Source organism: Thermobia domestica, chromosome 11 (assembly GCF_964235325.1).
Source record: "Thermobia domestica chromosome 11, izTheDome1.hap1.1, whole genome shotgun sequence".
Classification (NCBI taxonomy): Eukaryota; Metazoa; Arthropoda; class Insecta; order Zygentoma; family Lepismatidae; genus Thermobia; species Thermobia domestica.
In genome coordinates, this window is record NC_137464.1 from 97,703,823 (window position 1) to 97,731,801 (window position 27,979).

Consider the following 27,979-nt stretch of genomic DNA (forward strand, 5'->3'; position numbering starts at 1 on the left):
TATATTTATGACCAAATATCCAAGACAAGTGGCAACATAGTATTTAAGCCATTTGGTACTCTATTAGATGAAAATCGTGCGATTTCTATAATTTTACGTATTTTTCCTTAATTTAAACAAATGAATTATTATCTAATTAGAAGACGAACTCGCATAAGTAACAGGAAAGGATACAATGTGCATCTTTTTCTATGTTGGTTTCTTTGGGAGGAGTTGGTAAATGGATTATTATTAAGTCGGCTTTCTGAGATTTTTCTAATATTACTTGGTTCAACTTCAATGCCGTATGCATTCGTTTTACTTCATCACTGAAAGAAAATTATCAACAAAATGGTAATTATAAAATAGTAAATAATACATAATAATAAGCAACTCTTAATGCGAAATATAATCATAAATAATGTATCAGAATTTAATAGCTTCTATTGCTTATTAAATATAAAGATCTAGGCATATTCTGCAAGAAAAGAATGTTAGAATCGTACCAACAATGTTAGCTTATGAAATACCAGGACAGTCAAAAAGTTCCAGGTATTTTGTTGCAGCTCTTTATTGCCTGCCACAATATAAGTACATGAAGGGCCAGGGGAAGAACGCTTTCAGTCCAAAAATAATCGATATCTCCAACACCAATTTTCTAATTTGCTGTAAAAACAAGTTTTTCTTTACATATAACGGGTTAAAACTAAAAATCTGCACAAAATGTGCGGAGTCATAAAATAAAACCTATTGACACAGTCATCGCTATTCTTTGGTATGTTGATTGTACACTCTTTGTCTAATTCACACTATGCTTGCTTTCCTTCAGATGCGAAGTAACTGGGAGAAAATGGCGTCAAAAGAAGAAGCCCTCCGTGCACGCATTGTAAATTTCCACGAAAAACATCACGAATTGGGAAATCATATTTTGTGAAACACTTTGCTGCTGAAGGTGTGCCAAAAAGAACAATTTATGCGATACTTAAATCCGGAACAATAGAAAGAAAAGCAGGAAGTGGTCGAAAGGCAGCAATTATGACGAATAAAAATAAACAAAGACTGAAAAAGATGTTTGACAAGAAAGACAACATTAGTCAGAAAGACGCAGCAAAAAACATTTAAGTGTTCACAACAATACATATCTAAAACATTAAAATCAATGGGAATCAAAGCATGCAAAAAGGAAAAAGCTCCATCTTACACAGACACGCAAATAAAAACTGTGAAATCAAATTGTCGTTGGATGGTCAGAAATTGCAAAGGAAAATCGTTTGTTTTGGATGATGAAAGTTACTTTAGCCTTTCTAAACCCCAAATGCCCGGAAATGACATTTATTATTCCTCAGACATGCAAAACACCCCTTCTAATATAAAATATAAAGGCAAGCAGAAATTTGAAAGCAAAGTGATGCTTTATTTAGTTGTATCGGACAAAGGTGTTTCGCAGCCTTATTTCAAGCCTAGTGGGTTAGCAATCAATCAAGATGTGTACGTGAAGCAATGTCTTCAAAAGATCTTAGTTCCCTTTATACGAAAATATCATTCTGAGAATAATTTTATTTTCTGGCCTGACAAAGCCAGCTCTCATTATGCGAGAAAGGCTCAGGAGTACCTCATGTCCCAAAACATCCCTTTTGTGTCCAAAACCAAAAATCCAACTAACTTGCCCCAGTGCCGCCCAATCGAAGATTTTTTTTGGACGATTGAGTGACAAGGTGTACAAACATAATTGGAAGGCAAAAACTGTTCAGCAGCTTCAAAGAAAAATACGCAAATGTTTAAAAGAAATTGACCCAACTGGCGTCCAAACAGCCTGTGCGTCTATTCCAACACGTTTGCGGACTGTAGCTGATCACGGACCATTTGCAATGTGTCATTAGCATTTTCTTTTCTGCCTATGTATGTACTGTAAATAAACGTTAAAACATAGTTTCCATTTGTCGTTTGTTTGCTTTTATCTTATCTCACATTTTGTGCAGATTTTTAGTTGTAACCCGTTATACAATATTTACCATGATATAAACTTAAAACTATTTTTCTAACAATGTAATTACAATGGTTATTTAATGAATAACTTGTTATTTTCCTCTTCTGAAAAATTTCATTAAATGGACTGAAAGCGTTATTCCCCCTGACCCTTTACATACTTAATCACCTTCAAAGTAGGTTTCTCCGGAACACACACACTTACTTAACTTCTCGTGACATTGCTGGAAACACAGACGAAAGTCTTCTTTTGGTATCGTTTGTAGTTCAGCCATCACGTTTGGTTTGGATCGTCTTCTACGGTGTCGAAATGAGCTAATTTGAGGCCAATTTTTCCTTAAAGCATTGTCATCATAAACTGTTTTAAGGCTATCAAAGTCTTTGAAGCATTTTTTTTTTCAATTTACAAATGAACTTGAACTCAACTACATATGAACTTTGCGCGTTGCTTGAACTGCGATATTGTGCCAACTACCACAATAATCACTACTAATCACCACTACTAATCACCACGCACTTCTTTGTTCATCTACACTACCGTACTCGTATACTGCCTCAGCTCACTCATGTCTAAGCGGTTAGCGTACGCGCCTTTGGCGTGCGAGACCCGGGTTCGATTTCCGACGGGAGCTCATATGCAGTACCGTGCTGTGGGGGGAAGGCCCCAAGCGCCGTAGTAGGGGGTCGCAAAACTCGGTAAAAAAAAAGAAAAATTACTTGGAATTTATGTACGGGGCCGCCGTCGTATACTGTCGCCCCGAGCACTGATTTTTCACGGCACGGCACTGCTCATGTGGTTCGATCCCGGCGGAAGCTAATGTGGTTTGAATTCCATGTTAATCAGTAGGTCCCGTCTCATATAGCCCCTAACAGAACAATTACATAGCAGGCATATGCCTATGATGTTCCCTCAGATACATGGGAATGTGTCCAGTATGTGCCTTATGTACCTGTACCTCTGAGAGAGAAATCACATGGTTGACAAGTGATAGTCACAGCCTATGTCCTCCCTAGGCACATGCCTGACATATACCTGGGGAACTTGCCTAGTATGTTTCCCATACCGTAAGCGTCAATGAAACACAAAATTACTCCCCCAAAACATGTTAAATCGCCTATATGCGTAATGTGTTTACATTAAGGTGAGTCTAAAAACACTTTAAACAATAAAAAGAGTGTACCCTAGGGAAGGCGCGAACCACCAACCTTTGGATTACTAGCCGCGTGCTCTTCCGACTTGGCCACGGAAGCGATGGAGAGAACGTCGCTTGTAGAGGAAGAAGTAATTGAGTTCTTTCAAATTTAGCAAATCAGAGTGCTCCTTTAACCGCGAATATTCGACGATAACCGTTTGGAATCAGATACAATCTGCTCGCCATGTAATTTTATAACAAAATGCCGAGTGTCTATTTACTTTATTTCCTGGTTCTTCCATATACACTTTCAAATGATCGGCAACAGTTGCCATCTAATAAAGTTGATGTGTTTGTTGCTTATAGTACACAATCGCTTAGAAAAAAAAAGCAACAAATGCATCAAGTGTGGAAGATGAATTTAGAATACCTAAATGGCGCATGCCCAGCACAGCCTGTGAAGTTAGGGTATCTGAAACAGTATGTATTATACCTAAAGGACGTACCTAGAACATGACATATATATTCCCAAGTGACGACATAAAAACAAATGACTGTTAGAATGCGAAACTGAGCCAGGTATATAAATGCTATGTTTGTGGTACATAGTTGCAAATATCAATTAGGATTAACAAGGACCTAAAACTGTAGGTAGCTTAAGTACATACTTAGCACATGAAAATCATATGTGCCAAGTGTCGGGTACCTAAAAAGTAGCTGGGACACCTAAATGACACATGCCTAGCACATTTTGTGCTGTTACGGACCTCGCTGCTGAAAGGGACGTTAATCTCAAAATCACCTCGTATACTGCTTGTTATGACCTGTTCACATTTATCAAATTCATAATAAGACAACCTAAGGACTGTGCTGTACAAGAGTCACTGTGGTTGCATCACAAACGCCAAAAATACAATAACATTCCGGGAACTTTTGGACTGCCCTGGTATGTTATTTTTCTATTGATGAGGGTGCAATATTTACAATTGTTTTTTTCTTCCTCTTATTAATATAAAATTAGTTTCTTTTCGTAGACTCGTATTTACGAATATTTTCTTGGTTTTCAATAGCTTTGGATAAGGATTCAGAGTCAACTGTGTTCATAATACCAGTCGCATTTACTATTAAAGAAATGAATTTCGTTTCCGTAAAGGAAATACAATAGACTTCCAAACTAGGCGAATCCAATACTGAAACAGAAAGAACAATTACAATGTATACTTCCGTTTGGAATAGAGAGCGATAAGACTACCGATGAAACATATTCTTTGGACATTTAAACATATAAAAAAACAGTTCCTTGCTCTCTCTTACAACTTTTACTGCAGTATGTAGGAATCAACCAATTATTGTTCCAATTCACAACAAAGGCGACAAAACTGATTCTAATAATTATCGAGGCAACCCTCTCTCTCCTGTTAACATCCTACAAAATTCTCTTAAACATTTTATTAGCAAGATTGACCCCATACATAGATGAAATTATTGGAGCTTACCAGTGTGGATTCAGGCGAAATCAATCAACTATCAACCAGATATTTAAGTGGTTCGTTGAATAACAGAAAAGAAATAGGAATACAATAGTCCGCTACATAAATTATTTTTTGATTTCAAAAAGTTTTACGACTCTGTTAGGAGTGAAACATTCTCACCAACTTTGGAATACCAAAAAAGCTGGTTAGATTAAGTAAGTTGTGTTTAAATATATTCCAACATAATGTATGAGTAGATACGTTGTCACTATTATTGTTCTGAGTTTGTTCTGGAATTCGCTATAAGAAATGGCACTTACCAGGTTATGGGTTATACTATTGATGTAAATATGATAGGGAAAGATATCAGAACAATAGAAAGAAATCTAGAGATTTTAAATAAATAGAAGGAAAACTAAATATATGGAAGTTCGCCATGACCGTAATACTGCAAATTATGTATACGTTAAAATATCAAATAATAATATTTTCGAGAAAGCGGATACTTTCAAACATCTAGGATCAACATTAACAGACCGAAACCAATTGACGAAGAAATTAAATGCCGACTGAAAGAAAGCAATTCGTACTATTATTCAGACAAACTTCTTTGTTTTCGAGAATTCTATCAAAGAATTTGAAAGGGTCTTTCCTAGTAAGATAGTGAAATCGGCCCTTGATCCAAATTGGGTCGTTATTGACCCAAAAGGTTAACCTTGACCAGTGTTCGAAGTGGAAAAAAAGCAGAGGCGGTATGTTTTATTACGATTTTAACTCGACATACCGGCTATCTAAATGTTGAAATACAGTGAGGGTACGTTGCCTAAAATACTGCATTTCTATTTACATAATGATTGAAAACCATTGGAGAGCTTTAGTTTAGTTTCTGGAAGGGGGGGGGGGGAAGCATGAAGAGACTTTGATCCCTCGCCAATAACTTTCTATCTCCTTATATTGTATTATAGAGAATTATACATAAAAGTGCTCAAAAATCGAGTTTTTGTATTAACAATTTCCTGTGGGCAAACTCCCGGACCCCTCTCTCCACTGAGGGGTATTCCAAACCTCCGGAGAATCGCTCCCACAGCAGACAACCTCTAAATCCGCTTATACTCAAAACACAACATTTATATGAAAAGACAAAAAGACACACACACATACACACGAAAGAAACAATTCAATATGGCACATTGAAATATAAACTAGACGAACTACTTTCAAGACACCTCATTTTAAAGACAAAAGGTAGGTAAAATAATTATGCCTCTTAGTGAAATAATAATGAATATTGATCTAATTGATGTTTCTAGACTTTTTTTCATTAAAGATGTTCATGTTTGATTATAGTGATTAATTATGAAAGCAGCATAAGCAATTCGTATGTAGTAGAAAAGAGTAATTAGTGCTGTTATTACTATTAGGGTGAGAATAATAAATGATATTTGTTCGGCAGTTTTTATAATGATGATTCACTTAGGTAAGAATCCTAAGAATGGCGGAAGACCCCCCAAGGATAAAAGGCTAGTAAAGATAGCTAATTTTGTTGTCACAGTGATTTTATTAGAGAAAGTTTGATTAATATGAAATATTTTGTTTATTGCAAAAAGGGTGACTGCTATTATTGAAAGTAAGGCGTAAAATAAGAAGTAGAGAGATCAGGCTATGTCACTTAGCAGAAGGGCCATGAGTATTCAACCAGTGTGGTTAATAGATGAAAATGCTATGATTTTGCGTAGTGATGTTTGATTTAAACCTCCGATTGAGCCTACTACTAGAGATAAGATTAAGGTTAGATAGATTAGATTTGTAGGATTTAAGCTGTAGGACAATAGGCCGAGGGGTGCTAATTTTTGTCATGTTATTAAAATAATGCAGTCTATTCAGAGTATAGCCTCTATTACTTCAGGTATTCAGAAGTGAAGGGGGGCTGCTCCTATTTTAAAGAGTAAGGAAATAGTGATTAAATAATATGTAGTTTGCAGTCCCATGTAAAGTAGGATAATTGCTATTAAAAGTAGGGATCTTGCAATGGCCTGTACTAAAAAGTATTTTAAAGCAGATTCGGTGTGACGTTGATTGTTGGTCTTTGAAATTAGGGGGATGAATGATAGGAGATTAATTTCGAGACCAATTCAAGTACCAAATCATGATGAAGAAGTTAAGGAAATAAGAGTTCCTAACACAAGCGTTGTAGAGAATAAAAGAGTTTTAGGGTTAGTGAGCATTAGAAAAAGAAGAGTAATCTTCATATGCGGGGTATGAGCCCACTAGCTTATCTTAGCTTATCTTTCTACACTTTAGTGTACGATGCACGTTGATTTTTGATATCGAGGGTGAAAGTTTAATTCTTTTAGGTATAATAAGAGTATATTGAAATACTTGATTTATCCTATCACGATAATCCTTTAATCAGGCATCTTATTATTTAATAATTATTTATAGAAGTATTCGAGAATTTAAATAGATGAGTATTGTGTTATAATAATTAAATTTAGAAATATTATATATTAATAATAATTAAGACTTGAAAATCTATTAAATCTTCTTAATTAACCTGAGATACCGGCTAAAGGTATATTAATAAGCTTAACGTATCCAGAATATGCTAGTTTTTACAGCATATGTGTGAGGAGAAAATAAATATACTTGTATAGGATACAATTTTGTTTGAGGGGGGAAAAAAACAAAATTGTATCCTAGACAAGGGGGAGACAGGTTTTAATTAATACTAATTTTTATCAATTGGATTAAATACATAAATAATAATTTTTTGTTTTAGCATTATAAGTTAATAATAAAGTATTATCCTGGCTTTTCTTCTCTTGTCTATCTAGTTGTACATGTAATCTTTTGAATAAGAAGTAAGTATTATTTATCTTAAAGGTAAATGATGAGGTATAATTGGTCGCAGTACTTGATTTTGTTTATTAATTAGTGTTTGAAGCAGTTAAGGTTTAGTAAGACCCGGCGAAATTCGTGCCAGCTGCCGCGGTGAGACGAGGGGGCCGAAGGGAAGAGTATTGACGGTTAAGGTGTAGTTATAAATTTGAGCTATAGGATTTTGTCTTTTTATTTTTAGGTGAAATTATTATTTAATAATAATGAATTCTATGTTTGAAGCTATGAAATTATTTGTTAAACTAGGATTAGATACCCTATTATTATTTAATGTAAAATGTAATACCTGGGTAATAGTAGTTATATTCTTGAAACTCAAAGGATTTGACGGTATTTTAGACTGTTCAGAGGAATCTGTCCCGTAATCGACAATCCACGATATATTTTACTTACTATTGTTGGCAGTTTGTATACCGCCGTAGTTGAAGGTATTAAGGAGAGGTCATAACCTTCATTATCTTTATTGAGGAAGACTTCAGGTCAAGGTGCAGCTTATTGGTAAGAGGAGATGGATTACAATAGAATGTTTATACGAATTTTATTATGAAATTATTTAAATGAAGGTGGATTTGAATGTAATATTAGTTATATTGCTATTATGAGTAGGGCTCTAGAATATGTACACATCGCCCGTCGCTCTCATTTGTTTAGGTGAGATAAGTCGTAACATAGTGGGTGTACCGGAAGGTGTGCCTAGATTGAATTGATAGCAAAATAGAGCTTGTTAGTTGAGCTATTCGTTTACATCGAGGAGGTTTCTGTGCAATTCAGATTATTTTGATTGAAGAATATACTTATTTATGTATTTAATTTTTATATTGAGATTAAGTGAATCAACTTTAAATGATGTTATTGTATAGGGTATAGAGTTAATTTGTTGATATTATAGTTAATTAGTACCGTAAGGGAATGTTTAAATAAGTGAAATTTTATTTGAGGGAAAGAAGATATGAAATGTTGTACCTTTTGTATCGGGGAACACTAAATAATATTATTATATAATTATTTCCCGAAATGGAAAGAGCTAAAATATTACGGTATTATAGGTAGCATACTATTTGTAAATTTTATTTTAGTGGTGAGATGCCTTTCGGTTTCCATTATATCTGGTTGTGCAGGAATTGAATTTAATTCAGCCGCGGCTAGGCTTGTTGTAGACTTAATTTTTGTAGTTTTGCCGTGAGTAATAGTAAGGGGGATTTGCTCTTTACTTGTATTATTTATAATGTGGTTTTATATTAAATGAAAGATGTGGGCTTAGAAGTAGCCATCATTTGTAATTTTGTTATAACTTATTTGAGTTATTTATCATATTTTGTTACATTTAATTTATTACTGTACTTTTGCTTTGAATTAATTAAGGCGATTTATAATGGTGTTATTAGTATGTTAGAGAGAATGATTAAAGGAATTCGGCAAAGATTTCCTCCGCCTGTTTATCAAAAACATGTCCTTTTGTTAAAATAAAAGGTCTGACCTGCCCAGTGAGGTTTTAAACGGCCGCGGTATCTTGACCGTGCGAAGGTAGCATAATCATTAGTCCTTTAATTGTGGGCTTGTATGAAAGGTTGGACGAGTGGAAGACTGTCTTTATTCGTAATATTGAATTTTACTTTTGAGTGAAAAGGCTTAAATAATTTAAAAGGACGATAAGACCCTGTAGATCTTTATATTTAAATAGTAATTTTTGTAGTTGACAATGAATAAATTTGCTATTTAATTGTTGCGTTGGGGCGACGAGAAGATAAAATAAACTCTTTTTTATATAATTACTTTTAAGTATTTTTATGATCCTTTATTAATGATTGTTAGACTAAGTTACCTCAGGGATAACAGCGTAATTTTTTTTGAGAGTTCATATCGACAAGAGAGATTGCGACCTCGATGTTGGATTAAGATTTTATCTAGGTGCAGAAGCTTAGTGTATAGGTCTGTTCGACCTTTGAAATCTTACATGATCTGAGTTCAGATCGGCGTGAGCCAGATCGGTTTCTATCCTTTATTGATAATAGTATTTTAGTACGAAAGGACCAAGTACTAGTAATATTTATTTTTGAGGAATAAAAGTAAATGAGGATTACTTTGGCAGATAAGTGCATTAGATTTAGGATCTAATAATGGATGAATTGAGTCGAGGTAATAATGTATTATGATTATGTTATAGGTGTGGTTTCTTATTTGATTTTGATTATTTGTGTTTTAATTGGAGTTGCATTTCTAACTTTATTAGAACGAAAGGTTTTAGGGTATATTCAAATTCGTCGGGGGCCTAATAAGGTGGGTATTTGTGGTTTACCTCAACCTTTTGCGGATGCAATTAAGCTGTTTACTAAGGAGCAGGTTTTTCCTACTATATCTAATTATTATCCTTATTATCTGGCTCCTGTTTTTAGTTTGTTTTTATCCTTGTTAGTATGATTAAGAATTCCTTATTTAAGTGTTATACTGACTTTTTCTTTAGGTTTATTATTCTTTTTATGCTGTACAAGTATGGGCGTGTATACCGTAATAATTGCTGGTTGATCTTCTAATTCTTCATATTCTTTGTTAGGAGGTCTCCGAGCAGTAGCACAAACTATTTCTTATGAGGTTAGTTTGGCTTTAATTTTGTTATCTTTTGTATTTTTAGCTGAAAGATATAGATTGCTGAATTTTGGTTATTATCAGGAAGAGTTATGATTTTTATGAATCACGTTTCCTTTGGCGTTAGTTTGATTTGCTTCTTGTTTAGCTGAAACTAATCGCACTCCTTTTGATTTTGCAGAAGGTGAGTCAGAACTTGTTTCTGGGTTTAATATTGAGTATAGAGCAGGAGGATTTGCTCTTATTTTTATAGCTGAATATGCTAGTATTTTATTTATGAGAGCCTTATTTAGAGTTTTGTTTTTAGGATATGATATTTTTTCTGTTTTATTTTTTTGTAAGGTAGTATTTATTTCTTTTGGATTTATTTGGGTACGAGGGACGTTACCACGGTTTCGGTATGATAAATTAATATACCTTGCTTGAAAGTGTTTTTTGCCTTTATCGCTTAACTATCTTTTATTTCTAGGAGGCATAAAGCTTCTTTTTATTTCTCTTTTAATTTAAGTGTATTAAATTGAGAATAAGTTCTTAGAGCTTTGCTCTGTTGTATGTTTTCAAAACATATGCTTATTCTCAGCCAAAGAACTAAGTTTTATTTAGTAAGAAATCTCATAAGGAGGAGATATATGGAACAAATAAGAAGTAAGCGAAGTAGATAACTGTAAGAATTTGGCCTGTTAGAATGTAAGGATCTTCAACTGGCCGAGCCCCAATTCAAGTTAAAAGGATTACAGTGCTAACTATAATTCAGAATATAATTTGGTTAATAGGGTAAAATTGTAGTCCTCGTATTTTTCTAGTATGAAAAAATGGCATAATTATTAAAATGAGGATTGATATTACTAAGGCAATAACCCCTCCAAGTTTATTAGGAATGGAACGAAGAATGGCATAAGCAAATAGGAAGTATCATTCTGGTTGAATATGTACTGGTGTGACTAATGGGTTTGCGGGAGTGAAATTTTCAGGGTCTCCTAGTATGTAAGGATTTCAAAGGGTAAGTAATATTAGGGCTGTTATTATTGTTAAAAATCCAATAGTGTCCTTAGTTGAAAAATAGGGATGGAAGGGAATTTTATCTCGATTTCTGTTAAGGCCAAGAGGGTTGTTAGATCCTGTTTGGTGGAGAAATAGGAGGTGTACCATGGACATGGCGGCTACAATGAAAGGTAAGAGAAAATGGAAGGCAAAGAATCGATTTAAAGTAGCGTTATCTACAGCAAATCCCCCTCAAATTCATTGTACTAATATTGTTCCTAAATAAGGAATAGCTGATAATAGATTCGTAATAACTGTCGCCCCTCAAAAAGATATTTGACCTCAAGGTAGGACATAGCCGACAAAAGCAGTTGCTATCACTAGTAGTAAAATGGCAACTCCTACTCTTCAGGTATGAAGGTAAAGGTAAGAACCATAGTATATTCCTCGACCAACATGTAAGTAAAGACAAATGAAGAAAAAAGATGCTCCATTAGCATGCAAAGTACGTAAAAGCCACCCAAAGTTTACATCTCGACAGATGTGAATTACTCTGTTGAAAGCTAATTCAATACTTGATACATAATGTATTGCTAGAAATAGGCCGGTAGCAATTTGAATGATTAAACATAAGCCGAGAAGAGAGCCAAAATTTCATCAATATGAAATGTTAATAGGAGCTGGAAGATCTACCAAAGCGTTGTTAGCAATTTTAAAAAGAGGGTGATGTAAGCGAATTGGTGTTGACATATGACTTAGAGGGCCGAAGAGGGCCTTGATATAGTGAAGTGATCTTTACTACTGCAATTAGTGTAATAAATAGATATGTTGCTAATATAATAGTATTTATTAAGATTGATGTTATATAAAATTTTATGCCGGGAATTTCTTGGTAATTAGTTGTGTAGTGCTGTGGGTCTGGGAGTGAAATTATATTTGGAAGTATAAGAGGGTCAATAATTATTATAAGGATTAAGAGGGGTGGAACTAAAGAAATTAGTAAGAAAAGGTTAGGTGTTAGAGTAAATATTTCATTTGATGCCAGTCTTGTAACATAAATAAATAAAACTAATATACCTCCTAAAAAAACTAGAAATAGGATATAAGAAAATCAAGGGGATTCTCTTATGGTTGAAATAATTAAGCAGGTAGTAATGGTGTTAATAATAAGCATTAGTCCTATTGAGAGAGGGTGAGATATTTGAATTAGAATGAATCTTAAAACTACTAAAATTATAAGTAATATTCAGGTTATTTTAATTTCAAGAGGTAGTTTATTAAAATATTAGTTTTGGGGACTAAAGATAGGTTTGCACTTTCTCTTGATGCTTTTAGAATCTTATTCATTAATGGTTTACAAGACCAACGTTTTAATTAAACTATAAAAGCTTATGAAAATATTATTTATTTTATTTTCTTGTTTTCTAGTTATTTTAGGAATAGCTTGTTTTGTTATTCAACGTAAGCATTTATTGATGGTTTTATTAAGACTTGAATTTATTGTGCTGATAAGTTTTTTACTTCTATCTTATTCTTTAGGTAGCCTGTATGTTGAAAATTATTTTTGTTTATTGTTTCTAACCTTTAGTGTTTGTGAGGGTAGTTTAGGTCTATCAATTTTAGTATCTATTGTGCGAACTCATGGGGGTGATTATTTGAATTCTTTAGTTGTGTTACGATGCTAAAATATTTAATATTTATATTGTTTTTGATACCTTTAGGTTTTAATTTTAAATTATGGTGAGTTGTTCAGTTTTGTCTTATTGGAGTTTGTTTTTTATTTATAATAAGAAATAGTATGGGGTTGGTTCCCTGGAGGTAGGCTACTATTTGTGAAGTGATAGTTTGAGCTATTCATTGATTTTATTAAGTATTTGAATTGTTATTCTTATAATTATGGCTAGAGAAGGTGTTTTGAGAAGTTCATTTTATAGTGCAAGCTTTATTAGTTTAGTTTTATTGCTACTTATTTTACTTTACTTGAGATTTTCTTCTTCTAGATTGTTTATATTTTTTTTTGAGGGTTCTTTAATTCCTACACTATTTTTAATTTTGGGTTGAGGTTATCAGCCTGAACGAGTACAGGCAGGGATATATTTATTATTTTATACCCTTTTTGCTTCACTTCCACTTTTGATTGGTATTTTCTATTTAGAATATATTAAGGGTAGTTTATTGATAATTAATATGAGAAGTGTAATAGATTTAGGGATTACATATTATATGTGATATTTTGCTTTAGTTATTGCTTTTTTAATTAAAATACCTATATTTCTGGTTCATCTTTGACTACCTAAGGCACATGTTGAAGCACCTGTAAGTGGTTCAATAATTTTGGCGGGAGTTTTATTGAAGCTAGGAGGATATGGATTATTGCGTATTGTGTATTTTATAGAAAATGTAGCTGTAAGCATAAATTTAATTTGATTTGGTATTAGAGTTGTGGGTATTTGATCAGTTAGATTGGTATGTTTACGACAAGTTGATGTAAAGTCTTTAATTGCTTATTCTTCTGTCGCTCATATAGGCTTAGTATTGATAGGCTTATTAACGATGGGACTATGAGGATTTAGAGGTGCTCTTACATTAATAATTGCTCACGGTTTGTGTTCTTCAGGATTATTTTGTCTTGCTAATATTTCTTATGAGCGTCTAGGAAGTCGAAGACTGTTAATTAATCGTGGAATACTGTCTTTTATGCCGAGTTTAGGGTTGTGATGATTTTTATTAAGAATTGCTAATATAGCTGCACCACCAACATTAAATTTATTAGGAGAAATTAGTTTGTTAAATAGAATTGTTGGTTGATCTTGATTGAGTATATTGGGGTTAGCCTTGCTTTCTTTTTTTAGAGCTGCCTATAGACTATATTTATATTCATATACTCAACATGGAATACCTTATTCTAATTTATATTCTTGTTGGGGAGGAAGTGTGCGAGAATATTTATTATTAATATTACATTGATTACCTTTAAATTTATTAATTTTTTTTGCAGGACCGAGATTCTTATGACTGTAGCTGCTTGAGTAGTTTAGAATAAAATTTTAGTTTGTGGAACTAAAGAAGGTTTAGTTGCCCTTAGGCCATGGTTTGACCTTTTTCAATTTGTATGACTAGATTTGTCTTTTTAAATAGAATAAGTGTTTTTTTTATTCATAATAGGCTTGAGTTTTTTAATCAATAGATATAGTGTATTTATTGAGTGAGAAGTTATTTCTTTTAATAGAAATAAAATTATTATAACTCTTCTGTTTGACTGAATATCATTTATGTTTATAAGATTTGTACTTTATATTTCTAGAATAGTAATTTATTACAGTGAACAATATATAGGATCCGAGAGATATCTTAATCGGTTTATTATGCTCGTATTAATATTTGTTCTTTCAATAGTTTTATTAATTGTTTCCCCTAATTTAATTAGAATCCTACTTGGTTGGGATGGACTAGGATTAGTATCATACTGTTTAGTAATTTACTATGAAAATGTGCGGTCTTATAATGCAGGTATGTTGACTGCCCTCTCTAATCGTATTGGAGATGTAGCAATTTTATTAGCTATTGCTTGAATATTAAATTATGGAAGTTGAAATTATGTCTTTTATTTGCATAGAGTTTTAAATAAAAATGAGATAGTAATTATTTCTAGTTTGATTATTTTGGCAGCAATAACGAAAAGTGCACAAATTCCTTTTTCTGCCTGACTACCAGCAGCAATAGCTGCTCCTACACCAGTATCAGCATTAGTTCACTCTTCTACACTTGTAACTGCTGGAGTTTATTTGTTAATTCGTTTTAGAGATGTTTTATTGAGTGTCTATATAGGAGATGTATTGCTTTTATTATCGGGATTGACAATATTTATAGCCGGCATCGGTGCTAATTACGAATATGACTTAAAGAAGATTATTGCTTTATCTACTTTAAGCCAGCTTGGTCTTATAATAATAATTTTGTCTATAGGATTTCCTGTATTAGCTTTTTTTCACTTATTGACACATGCCTTATTTAAGGCATTACTTTTTTTATGTGCGGGAGCAATTATTCATGGTGTGGGTGATACACAAGATATTCGTAGAATAGGAGCACTTGTAAGTCAGATACCACTCACTTTATCTTGTTTAAATGTAGCTAATTTAGCTTTATGCGGGATGCCATTTTTAGCTGGATTTTATTCTAAGGACTTAATTTTGGAAATTTCTTCTTTATCTTTAATTAATGTAGTCAGCTTTTTCTTATTGTTTTTTTCTACAGGCCTAACTGTATGTTATTCAGTACGTTTAAGATTTTATTTAACGGGAAAGGGCTTTGGGGGTGCTAATATTCATTCTATTAGTGATAATGAAGGTTGAGTTATATGTAAGGGAATATTAGGATTGGTAGTAATAGCAATTTTAGGAGGTGCGACATTGAGTTGACTAATTTTTCCTGGTGTTAATTGTGTTGTTCTACCTTTACATCTAAAAATGGGTGCTCTACTTGTGAGTGTAGTAGGTTTGTGAGTTGGTATTTTATTATCAAGCTATTCTATTGGACAGTCTTTAGTGTGTATGAAATTTTATTTTAGTTCTACAATAATAGGAAGCATGTGATTTTTACCTTATTTATCAACAAATTATATTATTAAATTACCTTTATATATAGGGGGTGCATATTATAATAACATTGATCAAGGGTGGAGATAATGTCTTGGTGCTCAAGGGATGTATAGTAGTTTTAAGGACGGTTCAATATTAATTCAACATTCACAGGATAATTTATTTAAAATGTATTTATTAATTTTTTTAATCTTTACAATTTTCCTTTGCTTCTTTATATTTGTGTATTTGGGTAGCTTATATTGAAAGCATAGTATTGAAGATACTAAGAAGAATTATGTTCCCTAAATATACTCCCTGAGAAGAGCACTCTCTTTTTTACCCCGAAAAGGTAATGTAATATTTATACTAAGGGGGCTATAATTATTTTATATTAAGAGATGTTAACGGTACAATCCGCTAAAGATAAAGTTAGCAGCTTCTTCTTGATTATTCATATCTCCTTAGTTGGGGCGATAGGAATACCCAGTAGTATCATTAACAGTGAAATGCCTCTTTTTGGCTTCAACTAACAAGCAGGGGTCAAAGAGACCAAAGGTTCAGGTCGAAACTGAGTGCAATTGTTTGCTTCCTACTTATGAGATAAGTTGACAGCAACACCTTTTGGATGCAAACCAAATATTATATTTAACTATTATCCCATCTTATTAGTCGGCTCATGTTAGAGATCCTTGATTTCACTCATGATAAAGGCCCACTAAGAGAATTACTAGGAATGTTAATCTAACGAGAGATCAGGATAATGTATTAGTGTTGTTAATAGTAATTGTTATTGGGAGTAGAAGGGCAATTTCTACATCAAAGATGAGGAAGATTACAGCAATAAGGAAGAATCGTAATGAGAAAGGAATTCGGGCTGATGATTTAGGGTCAAATCCACACTCAAAGGGAGAATTTTTTTCTCGGTCATTAATAACTTTTTTGGAAAGAAGAGTTGAAATGGCTATAACGATTAGGGAAATAATGATAGTTAATAGACCAGTTGTTAGAACTGTATTAATTGCCTATTTCATTTAAATGATCTTTTTGATTGGAAGTCAAATATACTATATATATTAAATAGGCTAACCTCCTCATCAATAAATAGAAATATAAAGGAATAGTCATACTACATCTACAAAATGTCAGTATCAGGCGGCAGCCTCAAATCCAAAATGGTGTGTAGGAGAAAAGTGTGATAAGAGGTGGCGTAATAAACAAGTGGCTAGGAATGTAGAACCAATGATAACGTGAAGACCGTGGAAGCCTGTTGCTATAAAGAATGTTGAGCCGTAAACAGCGTCTGCAATAGTGAATGGGGCTTCATAATATTCGTATGCTTGTAGTGCAGTAAAATATAAGCCAAGGAGGATTGTAAGTAGTAGACCTTGAGTGGCTTGAGTGTGATTACCTTCTATTAGTCTGTGATGAGCTCATGTTACAGTGACTCCTGAGGCGAGTAGAATTGCAGTATTGAGTAAGGGAATATGCATTGGGTTGAATGGAACGATGCCTGTTGGGGGTCAGAAAGATCCAATTTCTACTGTTGGTGCTAATCTACTATGAAAGAAGGCCCAAAAAAAAAAATGAAACGAAAAAGAATACCTCAGAAATAATAAATAGGATTATGCCCCATCGAAGTCCTAATGTAACTTGTATAGTGTGCAATCCTTGATATGTTCCTTCTCGAGTCACATCCCGCCATCATTGAATTATGGTTAATAATGTAATTAGTATCCCTAGGAAGAATAGGGAAGGGTCATATTGATGAAATCACTTAGTGAGACCTGTGGTTGTAATTAAGGCCCCTAGAGCTCCAGTAAGTGGTCAGGGACTTTGGTCAACAAGGTGGTAAGGGTGATTTTGTGGTGCTGACATAAGTAACTTCTCTTGAATATAGTGTGACTAGGACGGCGAATACATATGATTGAATTACTGCGACAGCAGATTCTAGTATTAGGAGAGTAATTTGTCCAATTATTAGTAATGAAAGTATGGAAAGAGACAAAGAAGGACCTGTATTACCTAGTAAGGTTAAGAGGAAATGGCCTGCAATTATATTTGCTATTAATCGAACAGCTAGGGTTCCAGGTCGAATGATGTTACTAATTATTTCAATGCATACTATAAAGGGTATGAGAGGGGCCGGAGTTCCAGAAGGAACGAGATGTGTAAATATATGTTGAGTGTGGTTAATTCAGCCGTAGATTATAAAACTTATTCAAAGGGGCAGGGCGAGAGTTAATGTAAGAGTTAGATGTCTAGAGCTGGTAAATACATAAGGGAATAGGCCTATAAAATTATTAAATAGAATGAAGGAGAATAAAGAAATGAATAGAAAGGTTCTTCCTTGATGGCTAGCAGGACCAAGAATAGTTTTGAATTCCTTATGAAGAGTTAGGGTAATTTTGTTTCATAAAATGTTTGGCCGTCCTGGTAAGAATCAAAATGGGATTGGAATAATTAGAAGTCCAATTACTGTTCTAAGTCAATTAAATGATATGTTTATAATTGAAGTAGAGGGATCAAATGTTGAAAAAAGATTTGTTATCACTTTCAGTTTATGGTTGTTTTTTTAATGTTAGTGCTATCTAAGGAAGGATGAGGTGTATTTGAATTAAAGTATATAATAGATGCAAATAAGAGGTAGCACAAGGAGAATATAATAAATAAGATGAGTCATTTTAGGGGAGATATTTGTGGAATAGAAAAATACTATTAAGTAGTAATTTAAGCTTGACATGCTTACGTTATAATTTAACTAATTTTTCCATTAGGAGTAATTGTTACTTTACTATCTTTTGGTTTAAGAGACCATTGCTTACTTTCAGCCACCTAATGAAAGTTCTTGTATTATTTTTGTTATTCAGTTAATAAATACTGAATGAGGGCAAGCCTCAACAACGATTGGTATGAAACTATGATTTGCACCACAAATTTCTGAACATTGACCGAAAAATAAGCCTGTGCGTGTAATATTAGCTGCTACTTGATTTAAACGTCCTGGAGTGGCATCTGCTTTAATACCAAAGGCAGGCATAGCCCATGAATGAAGAACATCAGCAGCGGTAATTAAAATACGAATGTCAATATTAATAGGTAATACGATGCGATTGTCTACATCTAGGAGACGAAATGAATTAGGACTTATTTCATTGATGGGTACTATGTAAGAATCAAATTCTGTTAAGGAGAAGTCGGAATATTCATAACTTCAGTATCATTGGTGTCCGATTGTTTTAAGAGTAATTGCTGGCTGATGAATTTCGTCTAGTAAGTATAGGAGTCGTAAAGATGGGAGGGCGATAAAGATTAGTGTAATAGCAGGCAAAATTGTTCAAATGGTTTCTAGGGTTTGGCCTTCTAGTAAATTACGGTTAATATATGTATTTGGTAGGAGAGAGGCTAGTAAATAGCCTACGAGGACTGTAATTATAGTTACAATGAGTATTGTATGATCATGAAAAAATACTATTTGTTCTATTACAGGGGACGCTGCATCTTGAAGTCCTAGTTGATTTCAAATGGCCATTTCTAAAGAAGATGTTTATTCTTATGTTTGGGGCTTAGGCCCAATGCACTTATCTGCCACCTTAGAAGTTTGTTAATAAGGGAAGTTCTGCATAACTATGCTCTGCTGGTGGCAAGTTTTGGAATCATTCTAAAGATGTTGTTTGTTGGTCTGAGAAGACTACTGGTCGAGCTCTCGCAAAGGCTTCTCACATAATAATTACAAGTACTAGTACGGCGACGAAGGAAAGGAATGAGCCAATACTTGATACTATATTTCATGTAGTGTAGGCATCTGGATAATTGAATACCGGCGAGGCATCCCACTTAAACCTAAGAAATGTTGAGGAAAGAATGTGATGTTTACTCCTATAAATATTACTAGGAATTGAATTTTTAGTCATGTGGGATTTATTGTTGTTCCTCTGAATAGAGGGAATCAATGAATAAGTCCTGCCATGATAGCAAATACAGCACCTATAGATAGTACATAATGAAAATGTGCTACTACATAATAAGTGTCATGGAGAACAATGTCTAAGGATGAATTTGCTAATACAACTCCCGTGAGGCCTCCAACAGTAAATAGGAAAATAAAGCCTAAAGTTCATAAGATTGAGGGTGAGTAAGTTATTTGTGCTCCATGAAGTGTGGCAATTCATCTGAATACCTTAATTCCTGTAGGAACAGCAATGATTATTGTGGCAGCAGTAAAATAAGCACGAGTATCAACGTCTATACCAACAGTGAATATATGATGAGCCCAAACAATAAATCCTAGGAATCCAATTGCCAGTTTTGCATAAATTATTCCTAAAACGCCAAATGTTTCCTTTTTACCACTTTCTTGGGTTACAATATGTGAAATTATACCAAATCCTGGAAGAATTAAAATGTAAACTTCAGGATGACCAAAGAATCAAAATAGGTGTTGATATAAAATTGGATCTCCCCCTCCTGAAGGATCAAAAAAGGAAGTATTAAGATTTCGATCAGTTAGGAGTATTGTAATAGCTCCTGCTAATACAGGAAGAGATAGAAGAAGTAGTACGGCAGTAATTACTACAGATCAAACGAATAATGGCATTCGTTCTAAAGTTATTCCAGGAGTTCGTATGTTAATTACGGTTGTAATAAAATTTACAGCCCCGAGAATTGAGGATACACCAGCTAAATGGAGGGAGAAAATAGAAAGGTCAACGGAGGCTCCGGCGTGGGCAATGGCACTGGAAAGAGGGGGATATACAGTTCATCCGGTTCCCGCACCACTCTCTACAATTCTTCCTGTTAATAGTAGGGTTAATGAAGGCGGTAATAATCAGAATCTTATGTTGTTTAGGCGGGGGAATGCCATATCAGGTGCTCCTAGTATTAAAGGAACTAGTCAGTTACCAAAGCCTCCAATTATAATTGGCATAACTATGAAGAAAATCATAATGAAAGCATGAGCAGTAACAATTACGTTATAGATTTGGTCATCACCAATTAAGCTACCTGGTCGGCCAAGTTCTGCTCGAATAAGAAGACTTAATGATGTTCCTACTATCCCTGCTTAAGCCCCAAAGATCAAGTATATTGTACCAATATCTTTATGATTTGTAGAAAATAATCATCGTTGCAAGTAAAATTAAATAGGATGGCCGAAGTATTAGGTGGTAGATTGTAAATCTATTTATGGTTAATAAACCTCCTATTAGGTTTTATAGTCAATATTTATGATGTCGGACTGCAATTCCGGAGTAGTAGTTAATATATACTAAGACCTAAAAGGTTGCCTTTTATTTATAGCTTTGAAGGCCATTAGTTTTTTTAACTTAAAGTCTTTGTTTAAAGGATGTTGACAGTTAAAGGTAAAATAATTATGCCTCTTAGTGAAATAATAATGAATATTGATCTAATTGATGTTTCTAGACTTTTTTTCATTAAAGATGTTCATGTTTGATTATAGTGATTAATGATGAAAGCAGCATAAGCAATTCGTATGTAGTAGAAAAGAGTAATTAGTGCTGTTATTACTATTAGGGTGAGAATAATAAATGATATTTGTTCGGCAGTTTTTATAATGATGATTCACTTAGGTAAGAATCCTAAGAATGGCGGAAGACCCCCCAAGGATAAAAGGCTAGTAAAGATAGCTAATTTTGTTGTCACAATGATTTTATTAGAGAAAGTTTGATTAATATGAAATATTTTGTTTATTGCAAAAAGGGTGACTGCTATTATTGAAAGTAAGGCGTAAAATAAGAAGTAGAGAGATCAGGCTATGTCACTTAGCAGAAGGGCCATGAGTATTCAACCAGTGTGGTTAATAGATGAAAATGCTATGATTTTGCGTAGTGATGTTTGATTTAAACCTCCGATTGAGCCTACTACTAGAGATAAGATTAAGGTTAGATAGATTAGATTTGTAGGATTTAAGCTGTAGGACAATAGGCCGAGGGGTGCTAATTTTTGTCATGTTATTAAAATAATGCAGTCTATTCAGAGTATAGCCTCTATTACTTCAGGTATTCAGAAGTGAAGGGGGGCTGCTCCTATTTTAAAGAGTAAGGAAATAGTGATTAAATAATATGTAGTTTGCAGTCCCATGTAAAGTAGGATAATTGCTATTAAAAGTAGGGATCTTGCAATGGCCTGTACTAAAAAGTATTTTAAAGCAGATTCGGTGTGACGTTGATTGTTGGTCTTTGAAATTAGGGGGATGAATGATAGGAGATTAATTTCGAGACCAATTCAAGTACCAAATCATGATGAAGAAGTTAAGGAAATAAGAGTTCCTAACACAAGCGTTGTAGAGAATAAAAGAGTTTTAGGGTTAGTGAGCATTAGAAAAAGAAGAGTAATCTTCATATGCGGGGTATGAGCCCACTAGCTTATCTTAGCTTATCTTTCTACACTTTAGTGTACGATGCACGTTGATTTTTGATATCGAGGGTGAAAGTTTAATTCTTTTAGGTGTAATAAGAGTATATTGAAATACTTGATTTATCCTATCACGATAATCCTTTAATCAGGCATCTTATTATTTAATAATTATTTATAGAAGTATTCGAGAATTTAAATAGATGAGTATTGTGTTATAATAATTAAATTTAGAAATATTATATATTAATAATAATTAAGACTTGAAAATCTATTAAATCTTCTTAATTAACCTGAGATACCGGCTAAAGGTATATTAATAAGCTTAACGTATCCAGAATATGCTAGTTTTTTACAGCATATGTGTGAGGAGAAAATAAATATACTTGTATAGGATACAATTTTGTTTGAGGGGGGAAAAAAACAAAATTGTATCCTAGACAAGGGGGAGACAGGTTTTAATTAATACTAATTTTTATCAATTGGATTAAATACATAAATAATAATTTTTTGTTTTAGCATTATAAGTTAATAATAAAGTATTATCCTGGCTTTTCTTCTCTTGTCTATCTAGTTGTACATGTAATCTTTTGAATAAGAAGTAAGTATTATTTATCTTAAAGGTAAATGATGAGGTATAATTGGTCGCAGTACTTGATTTTGTTTATTAATTAGTGTTTGAAGCAGTTAAGGTTTAGTAAGACCCGGCGAAATTCGTGCCAGCTGCCGCGGTGAGACGAGGGGGCCGAAGGGAAGAGTATTGACGGTTAAGGTGTAGTTATAAATTTGAGCTATAGGATTTTGTCTTTTTATTTTTAGGTGAAATTATTATTTAATAATAATGAATTCTATGTTTGAAGCTATGAAATTATTTGTTAAACTAGGATTAGATACCCTATTATTATTTAATGTAAAATGTAATACCTGGGTAATAGTAGTTATATTCTTGAAACTCAAAGGATTTGACGGTATTTTAGACTGTTCAGAGGAATCTGTCCCGTAATCGACAATCCACGATATATTTTACTTACTATTGTTGGCAGTTTGTATACCGCCGTAGTTGAAGGTATTAAGGAGAGGTCATAACCTTCATTATCTTTATTGAGGAAGACTTCAGGTCAAGGTGCAGCTTATTGGTAAGAGGAGATGGATTACAATAGAATGTTTATACGAATTTTATTATGAAATTATTTAAATGAAGGTGGATTTGAATGTAATATTAGTTATATTGCTATTATGAGTAGGGCTCTAGAATATGTACACATCGCCCGTCGCTCTCATTTGTTTAGGTGAGATAAGTCGTAACATAGTGGGTGTACCGGAAGGTGTGCCTAGATTGAATTGATAGCAAAATAGAGCTTGTTAGTTGAGCTATTCGTTTACATCGAGGAGGTTTCTGTGCAATTCAGATTATTTTGATTGAAGAATATACTTATTTATGTATTTAATTTTTATATTGAGATTAAGTGAATCAACTTTAAATGATGTTATTGTATAGGGTATAGAGTTAATTTGTTGATATTATAGTTAATTAGTACCGTAAGGGAATGTTTAAATAAGTGAAATTTTATTTGAGGGAAAGAAGATATGAAATGTTGTACCTTTTGTATCGGGGAACACTAAATAATATTATTATATAATTATTTCCCGAAATGGAAAGAGCTAAAATATTACGGTATTATAGGTAGCATACTATTTGTAAATTTTATTTTAGTGGTGAGATGCCTTTCGGTTTCCATTATATCTGGTTGTGCAGGAATTGAATTTAATTCAGCCGCGGCTAGGCTTGTTGTAGACTTAATTTTTGTAGTTTTGCCGTGAGTAATAGTAAGGGGGATTTGCTCTTTACTTGTATTATTTATAATGTGGTTTTATATTAAATGAAAGATGTGGGCTTAGAAGTAGCCATCATTTGTAATTTTGTTATAACTTATTTGAGTTATTTATCATATTTTGTTACATTTAATTTATTACTGTACTTTTGCTTTGAATTAATTAAGGCGATTTATAATGGTGTTATTAGTATGTTAGAGAGAATGATTAAAGGAATTCGGCAAAGATTTCCTCCGCCTGTTTATCAAAAACATGTCCTTTTGTTAAAATAAAAGGTCTGACCTGCCCAGTGAGGTTTTAAACGGCCGCGGTATCTTGACCGTGCGAAGGTAGCATAATCATTAGTCCTTTAATTGTGGGCTTGTATGAAAGGTTGGACGAGTGGAAGACTGTCTTTATTCGTAATATTGAATTTTACTTTTGAGTGAAAAGGCTTAAATAATTTAAAAGGACGATAAGACCCTGTAGATCTTTATATTTAAATAGTAATTTTTGTAGTTGACAATGAATAAATTTGCTATTTAATTGTTGCGTTGGGGCGACGAGAAGATAAAATAAACTCTTTTTTATATAATTACTTTTAAGTATTTTTATGATCCTTTATTAATGATTGTTAGACTAAGTTACCTCAGGGATAACAGCGTAATTTTTTTTGAGAGTTCATATCGACAAGAGAGATTGCGACCTCGATGTTGGATTAAGATTTTATCTAGGTGCAGAAGCTTAGTGTATAGGTCTGTTCGACCTTTGAAATCTTACATGATCTGAGTTCAGATCGGCGTGAGCCAGATCGGTTTCTATCCTTTATTGATAATAGTATTTTAGTACGAAAGGACCAAGTACTAGTAATATTTATTTTTGAGGAATAAAAGTAAATGAGGATTACTTTGGCAGATAAGTGCATTAGATTTAGGATCTAATAATGGATGAATTGAGTCGAGGTAATAATGTATTATGATTATGTTATAGGTGTGGTTTCTTATTTGATTTTGATTATTTGTGTTTTAATTGGAGTTGCATTTCTAACTTTATTAGAACGAAAGGTTTTAGGGTATATTCAAATTCGTCGGGGGCCTAATAAGGTGGGTATTTGTGGTTTACCTCAACCTTTTGCGGATGCAATTAAGCTGTTTACTAAGGAGCAGGTTTTTCCTACTATATCTAATTATTATCCTTATTATCTGGCTCCTGTTTTTAGTTTGTTTTTATCCTTGTTAGTATGATTAAGAATTCCTTATTTAAGTGTTATACTGACTTTTTCTTTAGGTTTATTATTCTTTTTATGCTGTACAAGTATGGGCGTGTATACCGTAATAATTGCTGGTTGATCTTCTAATTCTTCATATTCTTTGTTAGGAGGTCTCCGAGCAGTAGCACAAACTATTTCTTATGAGGTTAGTTTGGCTTTAATTTTGTTATCTTTTGTATTTTTAGCTGAAAGATATAGATTGCTGAATTTTGGTTATTATCAGGAAGAGTTATGATTTTTATGAATCACGTTTCCTTTGGCGTTAGTTTGATTTGCTTCTTGTTTAGCTGAAACTAATCGCACTCCTTTTGATTTTGCAGAAGGTGAGTCAGAACTTGTTTCTGGGTTTAATATTGAGTATAGAGCAGGAGGATTTGCTCTTATTTTTATAGCTGAATATGCTAGTATTTTATTTATGAGAGCCTTATTTAGAGTTTTGTTTTTAGGATATGATATTTTTTCTGTTTTATTTTTTTGTAAGGTAGTATTTATTTCTTTTGGATTTATTTGGGTACGAGGGACGTTACCACGGTTTCGGTATGATAAATTAATATACCTTGCTTGAAAGTGTTTTTTGCCTTTATCGCTTAACTATCTTTTATTTCTAGGAGGCATAAAGCTTCTTTTTATTTCTCTTTTAATTTAAGTGTATTAAATTGAGAATAAGTTCTTAGAGCTTTGCTCTGTTGTATGTTTTCAAAACATATGCTTATTCTCAGCCAAAGAACTAAGTTTTATTTAGTAAGAAATCTCATAAGGAGGAGATATATGGAACAAATAAGAAGTAAGCGAAGTAGATAACTGTAAGAATTTGGCCTGTTAGAATGTAAGGATCTTCAACTGGCCGAGCCCCAATTCAAGTTAAAAGGATTACAGTGCTAACTATAATTCAGAATATAATTTGGTTAATAGGGTAAAATTGTAGTCCTCGTATTTTTCTAGTATGAAAAAATGGCATAATTATTAAAATGAGGATTGATATTACTAAGGCAATAACCCCTCCAAGTTTATTAGGAATGGAACGAAGAATGGCATAAGCAAATAGGAAGTATCATTCTGGTTGAATATGTACTGGTGTGACTAATGGGTTTGCGGGAGTGAAATTTTCAGGGTCTCCTAGTATGTAAGGATTTCAAAGGGTAAGTAATATTAGGGCTGTTATTATTGTTAAAAATCCAATAGTGTCCTTAGTTGAAAAATAGGGATGGAAGGGAATTTTATCTTGATTTCTGTTAAGGCCAAGAGGGTTGTTAGATCCTGTTTGGTGGAGAAATAGGAGGTGTACCATGGACATGGCGGCTACAATGAAAGGTAAGAGAAAATGGAAGGCAAAGAATCGATTTAAAGTAGCGTTATCTACAGCAAATCCCCCTCAAATTCATTGTACTAATATTGTTCCTAAATAAGGAATAGCTGATAATAGATTCGTAATAACTGTCGCCCCTCAAAAAGATATTTGACCTCAAGGTAGGACATAGCCGACAAAAGCAGTTGCTATCACTAGTAGTAAAATGGCAACTCCTACTCTTCAGGTATGAAGGTAAAGGTAAGAACCATAGTATATTCCTCGACCAACATGTAAGTAAAGACAAATGAAGAAAAAAGATGCTCCATTAGCATGCAAAGTACGTAAAAGCCACCCAAAGTTTACATCTCGACAGATGTGAATTACTCTGTTGAAAGCTAATTCAATACTTGATACATAATGTATTGCTAGAAATAGGCCGGTAGCAATTTGAATGATTAAACATAAGCCGAGAAGAGAGCCAAAATTTCATCAATATGAAATGTTAATAGGAGCTGGAAGATCTACCAAAGCGTTGTTAGCAATTTTAAAAAGAGGGTGATGTAAGCGAATTGGTGTTGACATATGACTTAGAGGGCCGAAGAGGGCCTTGATATAGTGAAGTGATCTTTACTACTGCAATTAGTGTAATAAATAGATATGTTGCTAATATAATAGTATTTATTAAGATTGATGTTATATAAAATTTTATGCCGGGAATTTCTTGGTAATTAGTTGTGTAGTGCTGTGGGTCTGGGAGTGAAATTATATTTGGAAGTATAAGAGGGTCAATAATTATTATAAGGATTAAGAGGGGTGGAACTAAAGAAATTAGTAAGAAAAGGTTAGGTGTTAGAGTAAATATTTCATTTGATGCCAGTCTTGTAACATAAATAAATAAAACTAATATACCTCCTAAAAAAACTAGAAATAGGATATAAGAAAATCAAGGGGATTCTCTTATGGTTGAAATAATTAAGCAGGTAGTAATGGTGTTAATAATAAGCATTAGTCCTATTGAGAGAGGGTGAGATATTTGAATTAGAATGAATCTTAAAACTACTAAAATTATAAGTAATATTCAGGTTATTTTAATTTCAAGAGGTAGTTTATTAAAATATTAGTTTTGGGGACTAAAGATAGGTTTGCACTTTCTCTTGATGCTTTTAGAATCTTATTCATTAATGGTTTACAAGACCAACGTTTTAATTAAACTATAAAAGCTTATGAAAATATTATTTATTTTATTTTCTTGTTTTCTAGTTATTTTAGGAATAGCTTGTTTTGTTATTCAACGTAAGCATTTATTGATGGTTTTATTAAGACTTGAATTTATTGTGCTGATAAGTTTTTTACTTCTATCTTATTCTTTAGGTAGCCTGTATGTTGAAAATTATTTTTGTTTATTGTTTCTAACCTTTAGTGTTTGTGAGGGTAGTTTAGGTCTATCAATTTTAGTATCTATTGTGCGAACTCATGGGGGTGATTATTTGAATTCTTTAGTTGTGTTACGATGCTAAAATATTTAATATTTATATTGTTTTTGATACCTTTAGGTTTTAATTTTAAATTATGGTGAGTTGTTCAGTTTTGTCTTATTGGAGTTTGTTTTTTATTTATAATAAGAA

At 33.1% G+C, this 27,979-nt stretch overlaps 1 protein-coding gene, 1 long non-coding RNA gene and 3 pseudogenes across 3 annotated transcripts in view; 2 read left to right on the plus strand and 3 right to left on the minus strand.

Moving 5' to 3' along the window:
* The window catches only part of LOC145664306 (solute carrier family 12 member 7-like), a 394,685-nt gene that overhangs the window by 11,819 nt on the left and 354,887 nt on the right, over positions 1-27,979 (minus strand). The window contains exon 19 of the mRNA XM_081730851.1: positions 175-308. Within this exon, the coding sequence (XP_081586977.1) occupies positions 175-308 (134 nt within the window). The remainder of the gene's footprint in view (positions 1-174; positions 309-27,979) is intronic.
* Positions 7,379-23,337, plus strand: LOC145664305 (uncharacterized). The gene is made up of 2 exons (XR_014127352.1): positions 7,379-7,602; positions 22,677-23,337. It is a non-coding gene; the product is annotated as an uncharacterized LOC145664305 (long non-coding RNA).
* LOC145664304 (cytochrome b pseudogene) lies at positions 10,641-27,978 on the minus strand (annotated as a pseudogene). The gene is made up of 2 exons (XR_014127351.1): positions 27,769-27,978; positions 10,641-12,694 (listed from the first exon to the last, which is right to left on the minus strand). The product of XR_014127351.1 is annotated as a cytochrome b pseudogene (transcript).
* LOC145664301 (NADH-ubiquinone oxidoreductase chain 5 pseudogene) lies at positions 14,305-15,860 on the plus strand (annotated as a pseudogene).
* On the minus strand, positions 17,490-19,336 carry LOC145664302 (cytochrome c oxidase subunit 2 pseudogene; annotated as a pseudogene).